At 40.2% G+C, this 20836-nt stretch overlaps 1 protein-coding gene across 5 annotated transcripts in view; it reads left to right on the top strand.

Moving 5' to 3' along the window:
* TMCC3 (transmembrane and coiled-coil domain family 3) overlaps positions 1-15530 on the top strand; it is a 132810-nt gene extending 117280 nt beyond the window's left edge. For all 5 annotated transcript variants that reach the window (XM_064702068.1, XM_064702067.1, XM_064702070.1 and 2 more), the window contains 3 exons: positions 5000-5898; positions 7374-7509; positions 10181-15530. In XM_064702068.1, the coding sequence (XP_064558138.1) occupies positions 5000-5898; positions 7374-7509; positions 10181-10483 (1338 nt within the window). In that variant the 3' untranslated portion in view covers positions 10484-15530. The remainder of the gene's footprint in view (positions 1-4999; positions 5899-7373; positions 7510-10180) is intronic.
* The last annotated feature ends 5306 nt before the right edge of the window (positions 15531-20836 follow it).

The raw sequence follows: 20836 nt of genomic DNA, 5'->3' as shown, positions 1-20836 counted from the left end.
GTAAAAAGCAGAAACACATTTTCCTGACTCCCTCCATTCCCATATACTCTCAACTCTCTGCGTGATAATTAGCATGGTATTCTCAGTGTAGGTACTTCTAGATATTAAGTAGCTCTGTAAAGAAACACAAGCAGAAGGTGTTTTGCTGTAACATACTGTACAAAAATGTTGGGGGCTGATTTAACATAACTTAAAATGGTTTGTGACGATTTAGTTCTAATTTAAGACTTCCATGAAGGATTCTCATGTGGATTTTAGAAGGAACAGTGAACTTGAAAGAGATGGTGAAAGTCTCTCCCCAAATACATTTTTGCTTTGGAATATACTGAAAACTTACTAAAACTCCCTCTGCATGTTCTTTTACCCGTTGGAACACCTGTGCTTCTGGCATATGCATATTTCTGATAAAAAGAGAATTGTTCCTGATGACTTTTGTTGGTATTACCAAATTCTAAGAGCTGTGAAGCTGCCTTTATCCTATTTTGTATGCTCCTTATGGGATTCTGTTTCTAAGCATTCATCAGAAACTCTTTCAAGATAGACTTAAATTGTCATCATAAGCTTTTGTGTAGCTTGACTGGTGGTGGTAATGAGGTTTTTTAGAGAAAGAACAAGAAGGAAACACCTGTAAACTGAGCCTATTTAAATAAGCAGATCATTTTGTGTCTTCATGGTTTGTTTCTGTTAGTGAGGCAAGCCAAAGGAGCAGGCTTTCTGGAGCCTGATGCATATATGCATCTGTCTTGTAAATGCTTTTCATTCTCTATGCTTTTTAAAGGTACTTTTTAAAAGAGCATAAAAGAAATCTATGACTTAAAGAGTAGACTTCAGTTTGGTACCTTTAACATAGAGGGCTTATGTCTCACTTGTTAGTGGAGAGCCATTGGCACAGTCAGTGGAACCCAGCATGGCATTCATCTGAGCAGCCATGGGATGTGGGTTGCACTAGGGTGGGCTGCATGCTCTTTGTGCTCTATTCACTATGGATTTTTTCTCCCAGATGGATCCCACCCAGGATCTATGGGGAAGAAATAAGATCTTCTAGGTCTGCATTATATTTTCCAGTAGGATGATTCAATTACCAATCTCTATAGGCCATTAAACACAGTATTATCACCTGTTCAGCAGATCCTATCAATGTAGAATCTCTTTCCAACAGTCTTGCCTGTGGTATTGGGGAGCATGGGTCCTAGTGTGCTCTGGGCTCATTGACAGCATGGCCTGCAAGTCTGACCTTGGTGCTGCTTTTGCAGATGGTTAGTGAAGAAACATGTGCATCATTGTGATGCCAAGGAAATCCCTACCCTTGCTTCCATGAGTGGGTTTTCAAATCACTATTGTGCTCTGAATGGTTCTTTTTGAATAGCAGGCTCCCTGTTACCCAGCCCTCCACTTTACATTTAAGACAGCAAGTAAACCTGACAATTCATGTGCAGTGAAGGGTTCCCAGCATTGCACTTGTGTTCATTGCACCAAAAAGTGATTTTGCTGTCCCTTCTGAAACTCTGGACATGGATAGCATGGTCAGGCAGCTGGAGATCTTCTTGGCTTTCTGGACAAAGGGGGGCTGGGGCTTTATCTCTGAGAGTTACCTATCTCATCAACTGTGGTGCTGTTCTTAAGAGCTCATGTTCACTGTTCTTGAAAGCTTGTATTTCAGCAGCACAAGCATTACTATTAGTTCTCAACTGGGTTGTAGGGAAGTGTGTGTGTGAGCTGCTCCATAAGGTGCAGTGGTCTCCCTCCAAGGCCCAGGTGTCTTTTTTTCAGGCTAACATCAGCTGTGGCTATCCCAGGACCATATGCAAACTGGTTTTTTCCCCTGTTTTTTCCTAGAAGACAAATTGAGGGCATGTCTCTAGTATTTCCTCAGACTATGGGCTAGTGCTTTGACTTCCTGTCGACCTAGTGGTACCACATGTTTCAGGACTGCTGCTTCTCATCTACTGCTAATGCCGAGCTCCCTATTAATTGCCATTATATGAGATATGTAGGAGGATTCTTTTCTCTTAAAGCGCTTCTCACTTCCAAAAGGATGGCTCATCCATTTTAACTGTTGGGCCTGCTACTGTATGTAAACATATTTTTCTCTTGGCAACCACAGTGAAAATCTTTAAAAAATAAAATTGAAAACCCGTCTCCTAACAACTTCTTTGTTATTAATAGCTTGGTGGCCCTGTGAGGTGCTGGGGACTCAGGAGTCACAGCAGGAACAATGGCAGGGATGGCATTCTCATTTCTTCCCGTAGCATAGGTGGGAGAGCGCTCACACAGTTTGAAGGAGATGCCATTCATTCTCCTGCACTGGGAGGATTTCAGCCTGCATCCCAGCAGAGGGCACCAGTACCTGCAGGGATGAGGAAGCATCTCATCATCTCAACTCCTACTGGCAGTCTTGTGCTCCGTGTAAAGAATGAGGCATTCGATACAGCAGGAATTCTTCTCATCACAGGATGAGACTTGCAGCAAGAAGGATTTGGGGTAGGATTTGAAGGTGGAAATCTGATGTTTGGGTTAGCGTTAGTGCTGAGTTATAGAACAATCACAAATGGATCATCACAGTAGAAGAAAGGTGAAAGGCCACTTGTCTAGACATACCTGACTCTCCCACTGTCTGCTTGCTTCTGATTTAAAATAAACAAGCCAAAAACCCCCAAAAACCCTAAACCCCACAAAACTCCACCAACCAGCCCCCTACCTGAAAAAGAAATAACTCCACCCCACATTACACATCCCCTCCCAACAGAAAGGCATAGTGCATCAGCAGAGGATTGCAAGAGCCTCTTGAAAGAGGATTGCTTGACCCAGCCTTGCAACAGGTTGGCAGAGGACACCTGCCATTTTGTCCAAATACAATCAGAAAGAAAGATCTAATGGATATGACTTTTTCGTACTCTTAGTGAGCTCTTAATCCAGTAAGTAAAACTGCTAGCAGTGTATTGGGACTTTCAACAGTTATTTTCTAAATACTTTCCTGAATTTGAACTGACCCTGTGATTGGTTTAATTCAGGAGCAGATTTGCCCCATGCTAACAGATTTCCTCATGTCCAAAAGCATGGCAGCATTCAGCAGATGTATTTCTTCAAGGCTATTGTTCTTTTTATCTGTATTGCTTTCGTGACCTTGAAGTTTCAGGAAGGCAGAGAAGGCTGACCAATGGAGAGCCCTGTAAGGGAGGGGACATAAGGGGAAAGGGATCTGGTTTGGGCTTGTATCCAATTATTACAATACATTTCTAGACTATTTTTTACTGAGGAAGTAAACATTGCTGTGTAAAGGTTAGATGTAGACCCACCCATTCCTGGAAGTTATGTACAACTTGTTCTGAGTGACATCAGTGATGGATCTGTTTTGTGTGTGTATACAATTCTGTGACTAATTACAGTATCATTTTGTGCCAAAGCTTATTTTAAAATGTCTTAGGTTGTTTCAAGAATTTCTTGTTAATTCTTGTTGTATACTGAGCATTTGGATCAATGCCAATTGTTTCTAACAAACTGGTAAAGTGTAGATCTATTAGGCCACAACACTGGTTTAATCCCTGGGATACAGTCCGAGTCTTAAAGGTCATCATTAACCAATATTCTCCAAAAGAAATTGTCAACTCCAGACTTTCAATATGCATTTTTCAAGTGCTTTTTTTTTAATAGGTATTGGTTAATGTGAATTTTTATGTTAGCTGGTTTGTGCCCCGAGTGGTCAGTAGCAAAAGAAAAATCAAGAAAAATCTCCACTGTAATCCTTAGTAATCTATAAGGAAAATAATATAAATAAATAAATAATATAAAGTAGTAGAAATGAAAAGAGATTTTCAGGAAGACATTGTCAAGAGATACTTTAATATAGCTTCTGCCTTGTTTCTGCAATGGTCTTGTCTGAGGAATTATATTGGTTCCCCCTGGTATCAAAGCTCTGGAAACCCATTATGGCTGGAGCATTTGTTAAGCAGTCTCTACAGTCATGACACTGTGGCAGCTGCAGTGAAATGCACTTTCTTTGTCACACAGGCTAAACCAAGATGATAATAGGGATAAAGCTATTTTGTTTAGATCATTCTTCTCATGCTTTCCCCATAACTTTGAGTTTATATAAGGAAACACTTTCAATGTTTTGTATCAGACTATCTTGCCTTTCCGATGAGAAAGATAAAATGATCTGTTGTGGTCGGTGTTGTGACTGAGTTGCCTAATTGTTTTTGTTGTGCTTCCAGAGAGCATTTAAGGTGTACAGATCTTATACTTGACTGAATGCAGTTTTCTTTCCTGAGTTTCTGCCTGTAAATCCCACTCAGTGAATTTCCTATTTTAACAGAATTAGTGCAGCAGATCAAGTTGTTGAGCACCTTTATCAAGCTGGAAAGTCAAATACAGGCCAATTCTTTCTCTGTACTCTCTGCTTTAAAAAACAACAGTTGCTTCCAGCTTGCAGCATACACTAGATTTTCAAGAGCTTTCTTTCAGCTAGTTTTGCAAAAACTTGGAATTGTGAAAGAAATTTAAATTGGGATGTATCAGTAAAAGGCATTAAACCTGGGAAAATATATTGAACAGTACATAGTATATAGCACTGCTGTAGACAGAAAGATCTGGTGACATCTCCATTGGTGTTTGACCACTTTTAAGAGAAAAAACTGAGTGATTATCAGCCATGGTCTCTTTGAAACTCCTAATAATAAACAATATATTTAGGAACCTTTTCTAACTAGGTGTTATTCTCGTTTTGTGGCAAACTGTAAGTGATTCTATAACCTATTCTGAATTATTTTCTCTCTAATTCATCTTTATTTTAAGAGAGAAAAGCAGTTCCTTAGACTGTTTATTAACTTGTCGAAGTCAAAAAAAATGCTGCTTAATTTCAAAGAAAACTTCATTATGCTTTGCTAATATAAGCTACTTTATACTGTATACTTGATGTAATTATATGTAGAAAAGTAAACTGGATGTTGGATTTTAAAAAATAGAATTCAAATTCCATTTACCTCTTTTTCTTTTCTCTCAGGTGGAAAGACATGACATGAATACCCTGAGTCTACCACTTAACATCCGTCGTGGAGGTTCTGATACCAACCTGAACTTTGATGTACCAGATGGGGTCCTAGAGTTTCACAAAGTCAAACTCAATGCAGATAGCTTGAAACAGAAAATCCTCAAGGTTACAGAACAAATCAAGGTTGAACAAACAGCTCGAGATGGGAACGTGGCTGAGTATTTGAAATTGGTGAACAGCGCAGACAAGCAGCAGGCTGGGCGCATCAAGCAAGTCTTTGAGAAAAAGAACCAGAAATCTGCCCACTCCATTGCCCAGCTGCAGAAGAAATTGGAACAGTATCACAAAAAGCTCAAGGATATTGAACAAAATGGATCTTCCAAAGCTACCAAGGATACTTCCAAAGATAACTTGAAAGACGTTCAACATGGAAAGTCTCGTGGCACTGGGCACGGAGCAGAGAGCAGCAAGTCGGGTGTGCCCGGTGTATCTCTGACACCCCCTGTCTTTGTTTTCAGCAAGTCCAGAGAGTTTGCCAACCTGATCCGAAACAAATTTGGTAGTGCAGACAACATTGCTCATCTGAAAAATACCCTGGATGAATTTCGGCCAGAAACGAGTTCTAGAACCTATGGGGGCAGCGCCACCATTGTTGCCAAACCAAAATATGTTAGTGATGATGAATGCTCAAGTGGGACCTCTGGATCAGCAGACAGCAATGGGAATACTTCCTTTAGTCCTGCTGTGGCAAGCACCCTGGACAGCCAAGGAAAGCTTTCCATGATTTTGGAGGAACTAAGGGAAATCAAGGAGACACAGTCTCAATTAGCTGATGATATTGAGAATTTAAAAACCCAATTTAAAAGAGACTATGGCTTTATTTCTCAGATGCTACAAGAGGAAAGATTTAGGTATTTTTTTTAACTGTTCTCTTGAAATGACTTTTGAATGGGTATAGAAACTATTTGGAAAGTGTGTGTGTGTGTGTGAGAGAGAGAGAGATTTCAGAAGCAAGAGGAAAAAATAATTCCAATCAATATCTATTACCAACATGTTTAATTCCTTCCAACAACTGAAAATACACATAGAATATTTATATTTTCTATCAAATGGTGTAGTGCCCTTTGCTTTTTGTCAGAGGCTGGTCAGAAGACTCTCTCCTCTGTCATAGCTTTTTTGTGAATTATGTGAGTACTGCGTATAGGAGATGCCAATGGTTTTGTAGCTGGTGGAAGGATTCTATCTAATGTGACTCAAAAAAGCTAATCAGTCTGTGGTGTAGCAGAACTGACTGATAAGTATACCCTTGACTCCTGGGTACCTTGTCCAAACACTTCTCACACACATTGCTATCTCCTGGATGCAATGTCACCTTGTACCCTGGTGTAACACACACTGGGAGATGTATTTTGAAGGGCTGCAGCACAACTTCCTCTTGCATTTGTTACATGACAATTAATTCCTTTATCATCCTATGTGAGAAGTGGATGATATGTTGTACAGAGGGCTTTCACCTGCTGTACCTATATCCCACTTTTCCTATGGGCATTTTAAGGTGACAGTCAATTCTTGAAGTCTTTACTATGCCAGTGGGCAAAATCTTGGTATGAAGGGCAATATTTCATGTCTCCCTTGCTTATAGTTCTTAAAATACAATGAAAGACTTGATATCATGTGGTAATATAGGGAGGAAAGAACAATGAAAGGCCTGCTGAGCTTTTGACTTGGTTTCAGGAGAAGGTAGAGCTGACAGCTCTTTCTGACAGCTCTCTGCCAGTAAAATCTCAAGCCTCCTGCTATCCATTTCTAGACAATTTTGCCTCCATCATTTTTGTGCTGACTGCAGTGTTTGCCTGTTTGTGTGTTAAATCAAGTGACAAACTCACAAAAAAAATTCTAGTTTGCTGGTGGTTTACTTGAACTACTTTACCATGTAGAAACATGCCAGAACAGACTGTACATAAATGGCAGAACCCTGCAGTTGTGTATGAGAGAGAACATATTTTTCCTGTCATTACTGGTAAGCTATTAACTGGCTCAAACTTACTTATGAAGCCATATCTTCTTGGCTAAATGAAGAGTGAAAAATGTGAGTTGGATATCCTTAGGCACTGTTTATATTTCATATAATTTGCCAGTGATGTACAAATATTTGCTTTTTAGCACCTACTGCCAGCAAGAAACACTCAGAAAAGGCTTTCTGATTGCTGAATAAGTGTTTGTGGAAAGTTTGCAAAGTTTTTACTGATTTCTATATGTGCTTTGTAATGCCACTCAGATGAATTCACCATGTGCTGAGAAATTACCTGTTAAAATGTGCAATTGTTTTCATGATTTGCATTACTTGAATAGAAGGCACTAAATTTAGACTTCTTTTCCTAATAAGATATGAAAGATTGGAGGACCAGTTAAATGACCTCACTGACCTTCATCAACATGAGACAGCAAACTTGAAACAAGAGCTAGCCAGCATAGAGGAGAAGGTGGCGTACCAGGCCTACGAGCGATCACGAGATGTTCAGGTACTTATTTTCCTTATCCTAATCTAATAACATTTTGTGGAGATCTTGTACCATGAAACACTTGCATTTTTCTGCATATTTTAAAATAAGGAATATGGGAAAATATGTAAGCTTTGAACATGTTTGTAAGCTTAACATATTTTCTATGTTTTAAGGGGAAAACCCAGCACATTGAATCAGTGACAGTCTCCATTTGTTTCTCTGGATTCAAGATTTTTTTTCTGCTGAAACTGATGATATGGCCCAGGCAGAATTGTGGTGGAAGAGTGGCTTGTTTTAATTTCTTTCAGAGAGGAGGAAGGAATCAAGTCTCTTTGTATTGTATGACACAACACTTCTGACAATGTCCTGACATAAACTTCTTGCTCAGCTTAGGGTAAAAAGTAAGAGAAATAGACTTGTAGATTTGCCAGTTATAATTAAAGAGTTTTAAGCCATAGTCACAACAACCTCTATAATCAAAGCTGTGCCGTGTTTTCACCTTAGTGGTCAGTTGTAGTCATGTCTGACTTCAATCAAAAACCAGTATTAATGTCTACAAGTATGTCCTGACAGCATGTAGTTATGTATGTACTTGAATATTTAATACAACACAAGCACTTACATAATGCATAATATTTCCACTCAAAGTCTGAGGAAGTGGTGAAAAGTGGTGAAAACACAGTTGTGCCTTACCTATTCATGAAAAACTGAGGAATGCTCAAAGACTCTTTTACCATTGGCTCACATGGTAAAAGAACCTAAAACCTGACCTGTATGCACCTGTGCTCACATTTCCAAACAGAGAGAGTGCAGGCAGCAGGATGATCACAGTTTCCTAAATGTTAATTAGGAAGCTCCTGGGAACAGAGGGAAAGGGATGGTACTGAGTGTAAGCATATCATAGGTTTCATTGTAGGTTTAAACAAGAGAGGTGTCTCACAGATTTAAAGAAAAGAGCACTCCTTTCTGTGAAGGCATCTTGAGGATGTAAAAATGTAATGTAATCTGAGTTGTCCAACAGAAGGCCTGTGAAATATTCCCTAAGTCATTAGCAGAATCCTGGAGGGGTGTCAGAGACTTTTAAAAGACTCCTGGAAGGGTGTCAAAGACTCCTTAATGAAGTGCTATGTTGACACAGCCTTGTTTCTTTTATCTCTGTACAGTTGGGCCCATTTAAATCTATCTCTCTGGGGCTTTGGAAAATTAGCTAAAATAGAGTAAAAGGATTTAAGCTCTGGATATTTTGAGTAACAGCCTAACTGTCACTAAAGGATGTGCAGATAGTTTTAAAGACATGTTCAGCCTCTCAATGCAGAGATGCAGGTATCAGACTTTTGCAGCTGGACTTCTAAAGCAGCACAAGACAAATTGAGGATAACTTACAGTCAGAGTGGAAGAAAGACCAGGGAAGTTCATTAGTGTGTAGTGGAGAACATGCCTGAGCCATAACAGCCTTTGTGCCACCCATGAAGAACTGTAATAACAATCTTTTATTTTGTTACTACTTCCTAGAGCAGTGAAGGGAAGCAGCCTTGTGTAAGGCACTGTGCCACACTCTCTGTGGTGACCTTGGTGCCTGGCCAGTCCCTTGGTAAGCCAGTCCAGCTTGCTGAAACCATGAAGGACTGACCCAGCAAAGGATGGCTGCTAATTCTCTGGGTGTTTATATGCTGAGGTTTGGTTTGAAACAGCTTACTGTGTGAGCAGGTGAGCAAGCTTGCTAGTGCAAGGAAAATACCTGGACCGTGAGAGTGTGCAAGAAAGTAGGGATGCTGCAGCGTTGGTTTTCTTTGTCGGACAGTGGTAAAAGATTCTGTCAAGTTGATCAATCTCATGAAATTATAGCTCTGCGCCACGTTGTGCAGTGATGCCCAAATCCCAACTCCTGCAAAAAGCTGGCATTTTGGCAAGTAAGGGAAGCAGTTGGAAGTTTTTCTGTTTTGCTTTGGGATGGTTTAAGCATGGAAGTAGTGTCTTTAGAAAGCATTTTAGTCAAAGACCACTTTTAGTCCATTCTCAAGCAGAAGAGAAAGGTCTGCTTTCTTTAGAACAAATTGTGAAGCCGAATAGATCATGTGGGAGAGAATCCCATAAAAGCAGGTTGTTCCACAGGTTGTTCCACTGTCTTCGCACTGACAGTGGGAGAAGGCCAGATCTCACAGAGAGCCCAACACTGTAGGATGGGTAGCTTTGAGAGCAAAATCAATGTGGACCACGGAGGCAGTGTAAACTCAGCACTGCTACGTGTTGCAAAGTAGAGTTAATTAGTATCACAGCAAGCTCACCCTAATCTTTTCAATAGAATATACAAAGAAACTCATTTTCTTGTTGTTTTGATGCAGTGATAGTTTCTATGGCAACAGCTTTACTAGTACTTTATATCAACAGTATATATAGGAAACAATTGTAATGAACATTAAAGTTATGATACTTTTTCTTGAGCATAAAAAATAGAACAAACCTACATTTTGGACAGTGTTGTTAGCCTTGATTATGCCTGAGCAAACAGTGACACACTCATTCAGACATATATGTGCATTTATTCTTTTAAAAGTTGGTGGTTCATTGAAATTTTGGCAGTCAATAATAAATTACACTTCTAACTAGCTGATGGATGGCTCTGCAGCTAAAATGTGAAGAAAGGTTGAAGGGAAATATGGCTGCCCTAATTCTTGTTTTCTGTCTCCAGGAAGCCTTGGAATCATGCCAGACCCGAGTTTCCAAACTGGAGCTCCATCAGCAAGAACAGCAAGCACAGCAGTCGGAAACAGTTAATGCCAAAGTGCTCCTGGGGAAGTGTATAAATGTTATCCTGGCCTTCATGACTGTCATCTTAGTCTGTGTTTCTACTATTGCAAAGTTCATTGCTCCTATGATGAAGAGCCGCTTTCATATCATCTGCACTTTCTTTGCAGTGACGCTGCTGGCAATATTTTGTAAAAACTGGGATCATATCATTTGTGCTATAGAAAGAATGATTATACCAAGATGAAGCTATTGGACTGGGTGGTCTTTTATTTTTTCTTTTTTTCTTTCTTTCTTTTTCCCTTTTTTCTTCCCTTCCCTGTTTTTTAAGCACTGTGTGTATACAAATTCTGGTGTAAATATATAAAAGTATACTTGTTGGCAGTCAGTTGCCTGTTCAATCTGATTTTGTCTAACTGGCTGTATCTGTGATGAACTGCTCACTTAAGTCAGTCTTCTGCCTTAATCCGAAAGGTTTTCCACTTTCCAAACCCATACCCACAAAAGATGGTATGATGGTCCGGGAGGGATCCAGCAACTGCAAGTGTCATGTGTGTTTTTTACTAGGCTGGAGTGCAAAGAGTGTGATCAAGAGGGGGTGCCATAATGTGGATCAGCTCTGCTAGACTGATAGTTAATTTTCTCTCTGAATCCAACTAGAATGATAAACCAAATCATGCAGTCATGTGTATTGATAGTTCTAGATTCTAAACATGGGATTTTGAGTTTTCAAGACTAACAAAACTTGATGCTTCTGCTAGTACCTTTTTGCACAGAGTTTATTGTTTGTACATGAGACCAGTGATGACTATTGACCACAGTTAGCAGTTGTTCTGTCCTGGTACTGTTCCTTATTGCATTTGGGAAACTCATACATGTGGCATAAGACTTCCAAAGATGGCCTGGATTGAATTATAACATCCCCAGGCAACTTTGCAAAGGAGTTAAGAAGCAAGTAACTGGTAGATATGTTGTCACCCACACCAAAGCACTCACTTTTTCAAGCCCTGCAACCTGCACAGGAAAGAAGTACAGGGAGCAGCAACATTGAGGTCAGCCTCTGTTAGCACTGAATTGTTGGGGTGTTCTGACTGAATGCAAAGCATACAGGTGTTGGGACCCTGGGTACAGTGGATTTCTTTCTTCTGTCTGATTAAAGAATGTGGCAGAAACGTGAGAGAACAGCTTCTTAGGGGGAGCAGGGAGTTAAACTTCTGTAAATATAGGAACTGTAGACACTCTCAACAAACATTCCTGAAAATATTGTATTAACATGCAGTATCACTACTAGGAGACAGGGTTGGGTTTGTTTTCCCACTGGAATTTATTTTGCTTGATTTAATAAATGCAAAAAAATTTCCCTGAAATCAGCTTGGCTTTCAGCCATGATGTAAAACAAGATCTTTATTAAAATAAACAAACAAACAAAAAGCACAAAACCACCGCAACCAGAATTCTTCTCCACTCTCCATTAAGTGAAAAAACAGTGTCTCCAGTTATTTGATGTTCAGTGTTAGTAACTGTGAAAATAATTGTCATTACATATTTTCTTTTCAGTTGCAGTATTTTTTATGCTGGTATTATGGGAGGGAGGGCATAGTTTGATGTGTATATTTCTTTTTAATCAAGTGCAATAGTTGGTGTAGAATTTGTGAAGACTTTATTCTGAGGAGAGGGAGTGGGTGAGGGGAAGGCAGGGGAGAAATCTGACATTTTACCACAGTCAGATAAACAGTGAATAATTACTATTTGTGGCTTCAAGAACTAAGGAAATGACAGAATTAACTTAATAAATAATGATATAACTCAATGTTTAGGAAATGGAATTAAAATACTTAGAAATATTTAAAGAATTCTTTATATATCATAAGTCTTTGCACAGAGAATCAAGAAGGACTGTGCTGGTTTGCAGTCACTGGAAATGGATCAGATTGGGCACACCCATCTTATTCTTAACCCAGCCCTACCTCATCTCAAGTGGGAGGTGGAGTGGAAACCAGAACCAAACAAACAAGAGCCCAAACAAGACCAAAAACTAGTTCTGATCCTAAGAATGCTGTGACTTTTCATGGTGTTTTCTTGCCATCTCTATTATAATCTCCTTTCTTCTCTTCAGCTTGCACAGCCAAGTTCTGCATTGGCTTCTTGAAAAAATAGTTAGTTTAGCGTTTTGTTAAATGGGTTCAGAAAGGTAGACATGCAAGAAAGGAATACCATGTGTTAATAATGTTTACATAAGAAAAACTCCTTTACCTATTGCATGATTATACATTTATGTAATCCTGCCATTGCTATTTGATGTAGTTGAAATGTTACATCAGGCAGCCTCAAGGACAGGCAGGAAAAAGGTTAGTATTTGTCTTATAAGAAAGGATGTTGGTGTGGTAATTCACATTCCCTTCACACCTGGGAATGTGAAGGCTTCTGCTCCAAGGGCATCCTGTTACAACTCTGGGAGATAACCTCAGTACAAAATGAAAGTAAAATCTAAAATTTATGTCTCTACAAAAGATTGCTCACTGTCTTGACAGAATCTGACAGGGCCTACATTGTAAATTGGAAACAGGAAGGTCTTGCACTTCAGTCTTGGCTTTACATGTGGCAGAGGACATAGAAAAAGCTATAAAGGCTGCATAAGGTTAGTTATGTAAATTAAAATAACCTAATTGGTGAACGGGTGCATCTCTTTTCTAGGTTTTTTCCTCTGTTGGGTTTAAATCACTGAAGGATGTGACACACATCAAGAAATAATAAAAAATGTAAAGTGAAGAGCAAAAGCCTGCTTTTGATGAAACTGTGGTCATTTTGCAGAGTGAGACTGTAGTGCCAGGAGCTCTGCCATGTGGAAGGCCACCCAAGGAGGGAGGTCTCCCATCCTGCTTTCACTGTCACATTTCCTACTGTGTGCTAACTACTGGTATGTGGTGACATCTTCCATGTGCCATGTTAGCTCACTAGACTGGAAGAAAAACCTGGTGAAAGAGGTAGATGATTCTCCACATCTGGAGACTTGAAGGGCTGGTAAAAAGATCTCATGAGTACGAAGCTGGGATTTTCAGGCAGATGAGACTTTTTCTTCTTGTTGCAGTGAATCATCAGCCATCCCTAAAACTGGGCTCCAGGCAGACTCTCTGCAGATTGTTGGGGCAGCTTCAGTGTAGAAAAGTCCTTCCTAACTTTTTCCTAGAGGGAACAAACAGCCCCAGCATGTGGTGGGACGAGCTAGCCAGCTGTGCCCATACTCAGGATCAAGAGAAGGCAGGAGCCTGAGCTAGTCCGGGCTGATGCCTCTGCCCTTAGCTTCAGTATGGGCACCACTTCCCCCCTTTAGGCTGGGATTGTGTATTTTGCATATTAGTGTGTGTGTCTGGCCTGCAGTCTGAGCTTCCTGTGACAGTATGCCTAGGTCAACCCAAAGAACTGCAGTGCTCCTAATGAGAACTCTGCTCAGCTTCTCAATCAATTAACCATATTCTGTCAAGATACCATTTGCTTTTATATTCTCATACAACACATCAGGCATTCTTAGGATACTCCTTACACCTACTCATCATGAGCCTCTAAAACACTCCCACTCAACAAAAAGTTGCCAGACAGTGTCTTTTCTGCTTGGTGCTGCTTGGCAGGCAAGTATTTCATTTCACTTTGGTAGCAGTTCTCTGATGGAAAAGCTCTTCAATAAGTTGTTACTTCCTGTTCTATAGGCTTTTGTCAGCTTTTGTTTGGAGGTTTCTGGAGATTTAGTTTCTTATGAAAATTAGCACAATTTTCCTGATTTCTCCTATTTCAGCATTCAGGACTACATGAGGTTTCCTCTAAAAATTGTCTAATGGATCCCTCTGCTAGCTTCAACTCCATTACTGTTGAAAGTCCAATTAGTGATTGGCAGGACTGATCAAGACCCAGTTTAAATTCCTTCCTATTTCTGCTTCACATTATATGCATTCATGCAACTTCTCATTTGATTGCACTCCTGTGATGTCTGTTTGCTCTGAATTCTTAGAGAGGCACTAAAAAATTTCACAGCATTTTAGTTTAATATCAAAATGTTTGTGTTATGCAGTGCCTCTGCTGCAGGACATCTATCAATATAGATCTGATATATAGGTCTGCACTTCAGGAAGGGTATTTAAAAGCCAATGGTTTTCTGTGAACACATAATGACTGCTTATCTGGGGAATAGCAATGCAAAAGGTGAAGACAGTTTGCTGTAGGAAAGATACGTGATCCACTCACCCAGGAGCTGAAGCTGGACAAATCCAGTGTAAGCATGAGGTTCAGTTTTGCAATCATAAGGGTTGCCAGCTAACTATTAGCTACTGAATGACATAATAAACAAGGACTACAGCATTTGAAGTTGAATTAGTTCAGGCTTATGACTGATATGAAGTTAACTGCATAATAACAACTAGTGCTGTCTGAAATCAAAATCATTGAACAAGAAATTCAGGAACAAAACAAGAAAACACAGAAGCTTGTAGTTAATTCAGAAGGTACAAGAGCCAATTTTCTTGTTTGGTTGTTTTTGTTTTGGGAAACCAAGTCCCTTTCCACTATGATTGAGACATTTTACTGCTGCATTCAATGATATAATGGAAGATAAACAGAGATTAATGTAATTAAACACTTTAATTTTGATAACAGAAGTTAATATCTTCTGAAAGTCCATCTAGGACTAGCAATCAGGCAAATTTATTCTCCGCTATTTTTAATCAACCAAATATATATCTGCTTTCTTCATTCCCCATCATGGCAGAACACGGCCTTTAAGTACAGGAGATTATAAAGGGCTTGTTTTCAGATAAAGTTTGAATGGTCTCTCTGATGCTAGCCCTGCACAAAGTGTCAGACAATTTTACATTGCAACAGTGAAAGATTAAGAAAAGTTTTATTTTAGTCAATGAAATTGCTTATTTTCCCTGAGAAAGCCAACTGAGAGGATGCTGTATATAGGGACTGCATGAGGCCAAGTCAAACAGTCTTGTACGGTTGATTTGCTGTACGTTTAGCATATTAAGTTGTACTGTTGTTGGAAAGTTTTGCACAAAGCCACCTTTCTTTTTACCCAGGGAACCTGGGTGTCTGGTAGTATCAAGGTGTACCAAAAATTGTCTGCTTTTATTGACTGAAGTTAATTGTCTTGGTGTGTGACCTGCAATGTTTCTCATAGTATCTCCATTTTGTGCAGCACTGTGGAAAGATTCAACTATGAAAATGTAATTTTTGTATATTTGGTTGTGTAGTCATGACTGCCTCTAAGGTGCCATTAACATTTTTTAAAATAAAAATATTTACATTTATTTGATGATGAATATTGTCTCTTAAACTTTCTGTCTGATCACTCAAACCCCTATCAGTTTTCCTTTCTCAGTATAAATTATTCAGTTGACAGTGATAAAGTTAATCCATTGAGCACAAGGCCCACTTTTAATATACTGACAAATCTGAGCATTCTGCTCTGCTGCAATTTTGACCAAAACCTGTTGAGTTTCACCTACAGTTGTGACATGGCAAAACTGTAAACATCAAACTGGGTATCATCATTGTTTTTATCCAAAACTTGTGTAAAATTTGCCATGCAAATGTTGTGCTGTTGTGCCAAGTGACTGGACTTATTTTGGATTTTTTTTTTTTTAAATTTAGAATTAGAAACTGAAGAAGTATTTTTATGTTATTGTCAGAAACCTTGGTCATGTGTGCCAAAAAAATAACTTAGCTGATATAAAGCAAAACATTTGCCTTTATTATTTGTAAAGCAGAGGTCTTGTCAGCTGGCACTGGCAGGCACTGGCACTGATGTTATTTTTGTTCCCATGAGTAGAGCAGAAACGGTGCCATAACAGATTGCTTTGCAATCACACTGTACTTCCTATTTTCTCCTATTTGATGAAATGGCACAGGCTGTGTCACCTGCAGACTTTCCTAGGTCTTGTCATGCTGAGTTTCACATGTGTTCCTGAAACTTGTTCTATATTAAGGCTAACTCCATTCACAAACAGCAGCTTCTCTCAGAACCACTAATGATTTTGCCCATTTCTGGCATGGGCTGAATAATCCCTGCTAACCAGGCAAACCAGACATAAAAAAATGCATCTCACTGACCACCAGTTCTCACAGTTGTTCAAAACTCTGGCTTTGGAGAGTGCATAGCACACCCTCGTAACTGCTTTAACACCCAAAATTAGAAAGGCAGAGAGTAAAATACAACAGTTCTGTTTAACAGCAGAGAAAGAGAAGTGTCACTTGTCACCAAGAGGCAGCCACTGTGCAGCGTTACCGATCACTGGATGAAACAAATAGCCCTTACCAGCAGTGTACTCTGAAAATATTTTGTGCTGGTGCCCCAAATAACTGCAAGAACCAAAGTTGTGTGACTGTGCCAGAATCAGCTGAAGGCACCCAAGACTTCATCTGCTGTTATGCTGCAACTCATTTTGCAACATCCAGAACTGCTCTGAACTAGCTGGCTGAAGCAGTGCTAGCAGAGCAGTTTATAAACTTAGTTATAAATTCTTCCTGAAAGTGTGTGCTTATTTCTCTGCTTCTGCTGCTGCAGAAGGTGCAGCGGTCAAATGGCAGGTCCTGCCTCCCCTGGCAACTGGCACTGCACTGATGTAATTGAAAGGAGAAATTTCCACACTGTATCCCCTTCAATTCCTGTTTGGACTGTGACTTAGGTGACAAATCATTAGTTTTGTGAAGTTGCCTAGTGGATCGATGCTATGTCACCTTTTATGTGTAGCTGACCAGATTCAGACAGAAGTAGAGAGGCTGAACTACTGGACAGGCTGGTGCTAGACATTTGTGGGGTTCTGCAGGACTCCATGCCCTGCCCAGTTCTCTTCAACCTAATTAACATCTTGGATGCAGGACTCAAAGGAATACTAAATAAGTTGGCCAATGACACTAAATTGAGAGGAGCTGTCCACTCCTTTGAGGGCAGAGAAGCCCTGCAGAGAAGAGAAGCCCATCACCACAGATTAGAGATGGGCGATCACCAACCAAATGAAGCTTAACAAGGGAAAGTGCCAGACTGTGCCCCTGGGACAGGGCAGTCCTGGCTGTGTGTATAGAATGGGGAACGACTGGCAGCACTGCAGAAAGGGATCTGGGGCTCCTGGTGGATGGCAAGCTGAACATGAGCCAGCAGTGCCCTGGCAGCCAGCAGGCACCAGACAGCCTGGGGTGTCCTGGGGGAATCAGGCACAGCATCACCAGCCAGGCAAGGGAGGGGATTGTCCCCTCTGCTCTGCACTGGGGTGGCCTCACTCGAGTGATGGGGGCTGTTTTGGGTGCCACAGTATAAAACAGACATTAAACTGTTAGAAAGCATCCAAAGAAGGGTCACTAGGATGGTGAAGGGGCTGGAAGGGCAGCCTTTGAGGATTGGCTGAGTTCACTTGGTTTGTTCAGCCTGGAGAAGTCTTCACTCTCATGACCAGCAACAAGACTTGAGGAAATGGCATGAAACTGAGTCAGGGCAGGTTTAAGCAGGGTATCAGGAAAACATTTTTTTATTCAGAGTGTGGTTGAGACAGGAAGGGCCTCTTCAGGGAAGTGGTCACAGCACCAAGCCTGTCAGAGCTCACAAAACGTTTGGAACAAGCCCCTCAGACACATGGTGCAACTGTTAAGGTGTCCTGTGCAGGGCCAGGAGTAGGACTCAATGACCTGATTGTGTCTTCCAAGTCAGCATATTCTATGATGATTCTGTGATAACTTACACCTCAGGACAAGCTTGAAACTGGCCAGTGCCGAGCTTCTGAAAGAAACACAGACATGCTTGTGACAGAAACGGTAGGAATTGAGCTTGCATTGGATGTAGTCAGGATCCCTTCAGCTGCTCAGTGTGTGGTTCTACCCACCTGTGTGTGTAAATTTGGAAAAACTCTTTAGTTATTGTGCCTAGAATGGAATCAATCTGATGGAAATGAAAGCACAGTCAGGACTGAAGCTGGTAATATATGAAAACAATATACATGGGAAGAAAGCCTTGGAGCCTAAAAAATTCCTTTTATTTTTTTCTGTTGAATACCATTTTAATGAGTTGGTACTGGTCAGGAGAACATCCTTTTCCTCTGTAGTTACAGGCACTTGCTGATAAAGACAGAAGATCAGCATGAGATGCTGTACATCCAGGCTGAACAGAAGAGAACAGAATGCTTGTATGGTCAGCTGTCCCATACAACTCATCTGAGTAATAGCTTGATAAACTGCTTTAGGCTTTATACCCACTGATGTGCTCTAGGCTAAAAATTGTACTCTGGTCCTACTGAGCTTAATGGTAAAAACCCCTCTAAGTTTAATTGGGCAAGATTTATTGTAGCACTAAGGCACTTAAAAGCAATTCCGTCTTTTGATTTCGTAATGCCAAAAATATTCATTTTCTCAGGCAATCTACCCACCACAGTGTATGGTTTTAAGTCTCTTCCACAAATATCACACTACTTAGTCACAGACATCTCTGCCACAATTGTATGGGATGGTGAAACAATCTGGATGCTTTCAGGATCTGCTGACTCAGATGCTGAACAGAGCTTGTACTCCAACACTAATTCCCCTCTTGGCCTCTATCCTGCCAGGCTGGATTCAGGTCAAGGTGACATTGACTAAGCATGGATTAAACTACAGGTACAACCAGCAGCATGTGTACATAGCAACAAAACCTTCTCTCCAGGTATGCCACAGGGCTACAGGAGCTTGAGGATTTGTCTAATCTAACAACTATTTTCAGCTTGCTCAACTAAGGTAGCAAAGAAGTCTAAATGAGCTTTCAAACTCAAGACTTCTTCTGACATACTAGTCAGTATACTCGTCCAAAGACTGTATCTGCAAAATGGATTGAAATATTTTCCTGGGCTTCTCTACATATTTTACAGCTCTTTATATTTTATTTCTTTCTTTGTGTGAGGATAAACTTTGCTGCTCTGTGAAATGTTGATCTACCCAGAACTAATATAATATGACAATGAGTCACAAACAATCTCTAATAATGTTGATCAAAATCTGTAAACTCTCTAAATGAAATCTCTTTACTTTTACTTGAGCCACAGTGAACTTCAAGTGTCCCTTAAAGAGACTTTTTTTAAAAAATAAACTAGTGACACCGGTAGCTGCATACATTTGATTTTACAAAAAAAAAAAAAAATCCCTGCCTGTGTTGAGGGAGATGTTTCAAAAAGAGAAGTTTGGAATAATCCTTTTTTTTTGTGTAAGGGTTTTATACATGTTTCCTTTATGTACTGAGTTAGAAGAGAAATCAAATAAACCAATTTCAGTATGTGGCTCCCCTCTCTCCCCAACAAAATCACTTCATATTTACTTCTCACTTATTTTCCCCCTATATTTGTCTAGTAATATTTAAAGTCTTAATTTTCTAGCTGTTTCTGCCTCTTGCTGTTCAGATCCCTCTCTTGATTGACCGTCTCTTCTCTTTTTGTTGTGTGCCTTAGCTCCACTCCTACTCCTATAAGCTCTGCTTTCTATTCCTCCTCCCTTCAGCCATTTCCTCCTTGTGCCCTTGAAGTCCCCCTTGATTCTTGCTTTTTCTCTCTTTCTGGGTATTCTGCAAGATTCCCATCTGAGTCACTAGAGCAGCTCTCCTCTGAAGGCCAGCAGGGGCAGGATGGTCACTGTGAGGAAGAAGAGCCCCATTACCACCCACACTTGAGAACCACTGGCCATCAGTGAGTAACTGGAATGATCTGACTCAGCCAATCTCAGAAGGAAACAAGAACACTTCTCTGACTGATGTGAAAAACGTGGAGGCAAAAATAAAGTAATACAATTTCTACCATCTTGAGTTATCCTTTTAGAAAAAGATTATGCATTGGAAATACTTACACAATAATTATTCCTTGAATTAGCTGGCAAGAGACACCCAACCCTGTCTGTTGATTTTAGTTACCTAAATGATTTTACATTTTGTAGCTTTTTTGCTGTGTCCCCCACAGGGCTCACACTGAGTGATCTGGATTCTTGGTGTCATGTCTTGTTTCTCACGTGAATGAATTGTTTTCCAATAGATTATAGCTATGTAGTTCTGCTATGAACAGAAACTAATAAAACCAGAGAAAGAATCTGTGTTATTCTACCATTCCTGTTAATGCAGACGTAAAAGGGTGAAAGGCTTGTGTTTGGTCTTAGTTAATATTTGTAGAGCTGATAGTGAAAAAATAAAAAAAAATGAAAAAAAGAACCAAATTGGATACAGAAAAGGAGAGTTTAACTTCATGACACCTTCTAGAAAGATTACTTTGCAGTGTAAAACTGGATTGATGGGTTTTAATGACCATATTTTTCATCAAAATTAGTTTTGAATAAAGATTAATTTTTAATTCATTGCAGTCCTGTGGAGTAATTTATCTCCCTATAGGTGTGCATTGGTATGGATGGAGTACTGTTGATATTTCACTTCTAGCACTGCAACAAGTGCAGCACACACGGAAACCTGCGCAGCGGTTTGCAGAGCCGGGCTGGCAGGAGCGCTGAGCTCCCGCCATTGCAGCTGAGCCATCACGGATGCAAACCCTTCATCAGCCGGCAGCCACCTCTGGGGAGCGACCGCAGCTGTCACCTCCCGTGCTGGCAACGTCACATT

The sequence above is a fragment of the Zonotrichia leucophrys genome, chromosome 1A, assembly GCF_028769735.1.
Source record: "Zonotrichia leucophrys gambelii isolate GWCS_2022_RI chromosome 1A, RI_Zleu_2.0, whole genome shotgun sequence".
Taxonomy (NCBI): Eukaryota; Metazoa; Chordata; class Aves; order Passeriformes; family Passerellidae; genus Zonotrichia; species Zonotrichia leucophrys.
This window is presented reverse-complemented; position numbering and strand designations above follow the sequence as displayed.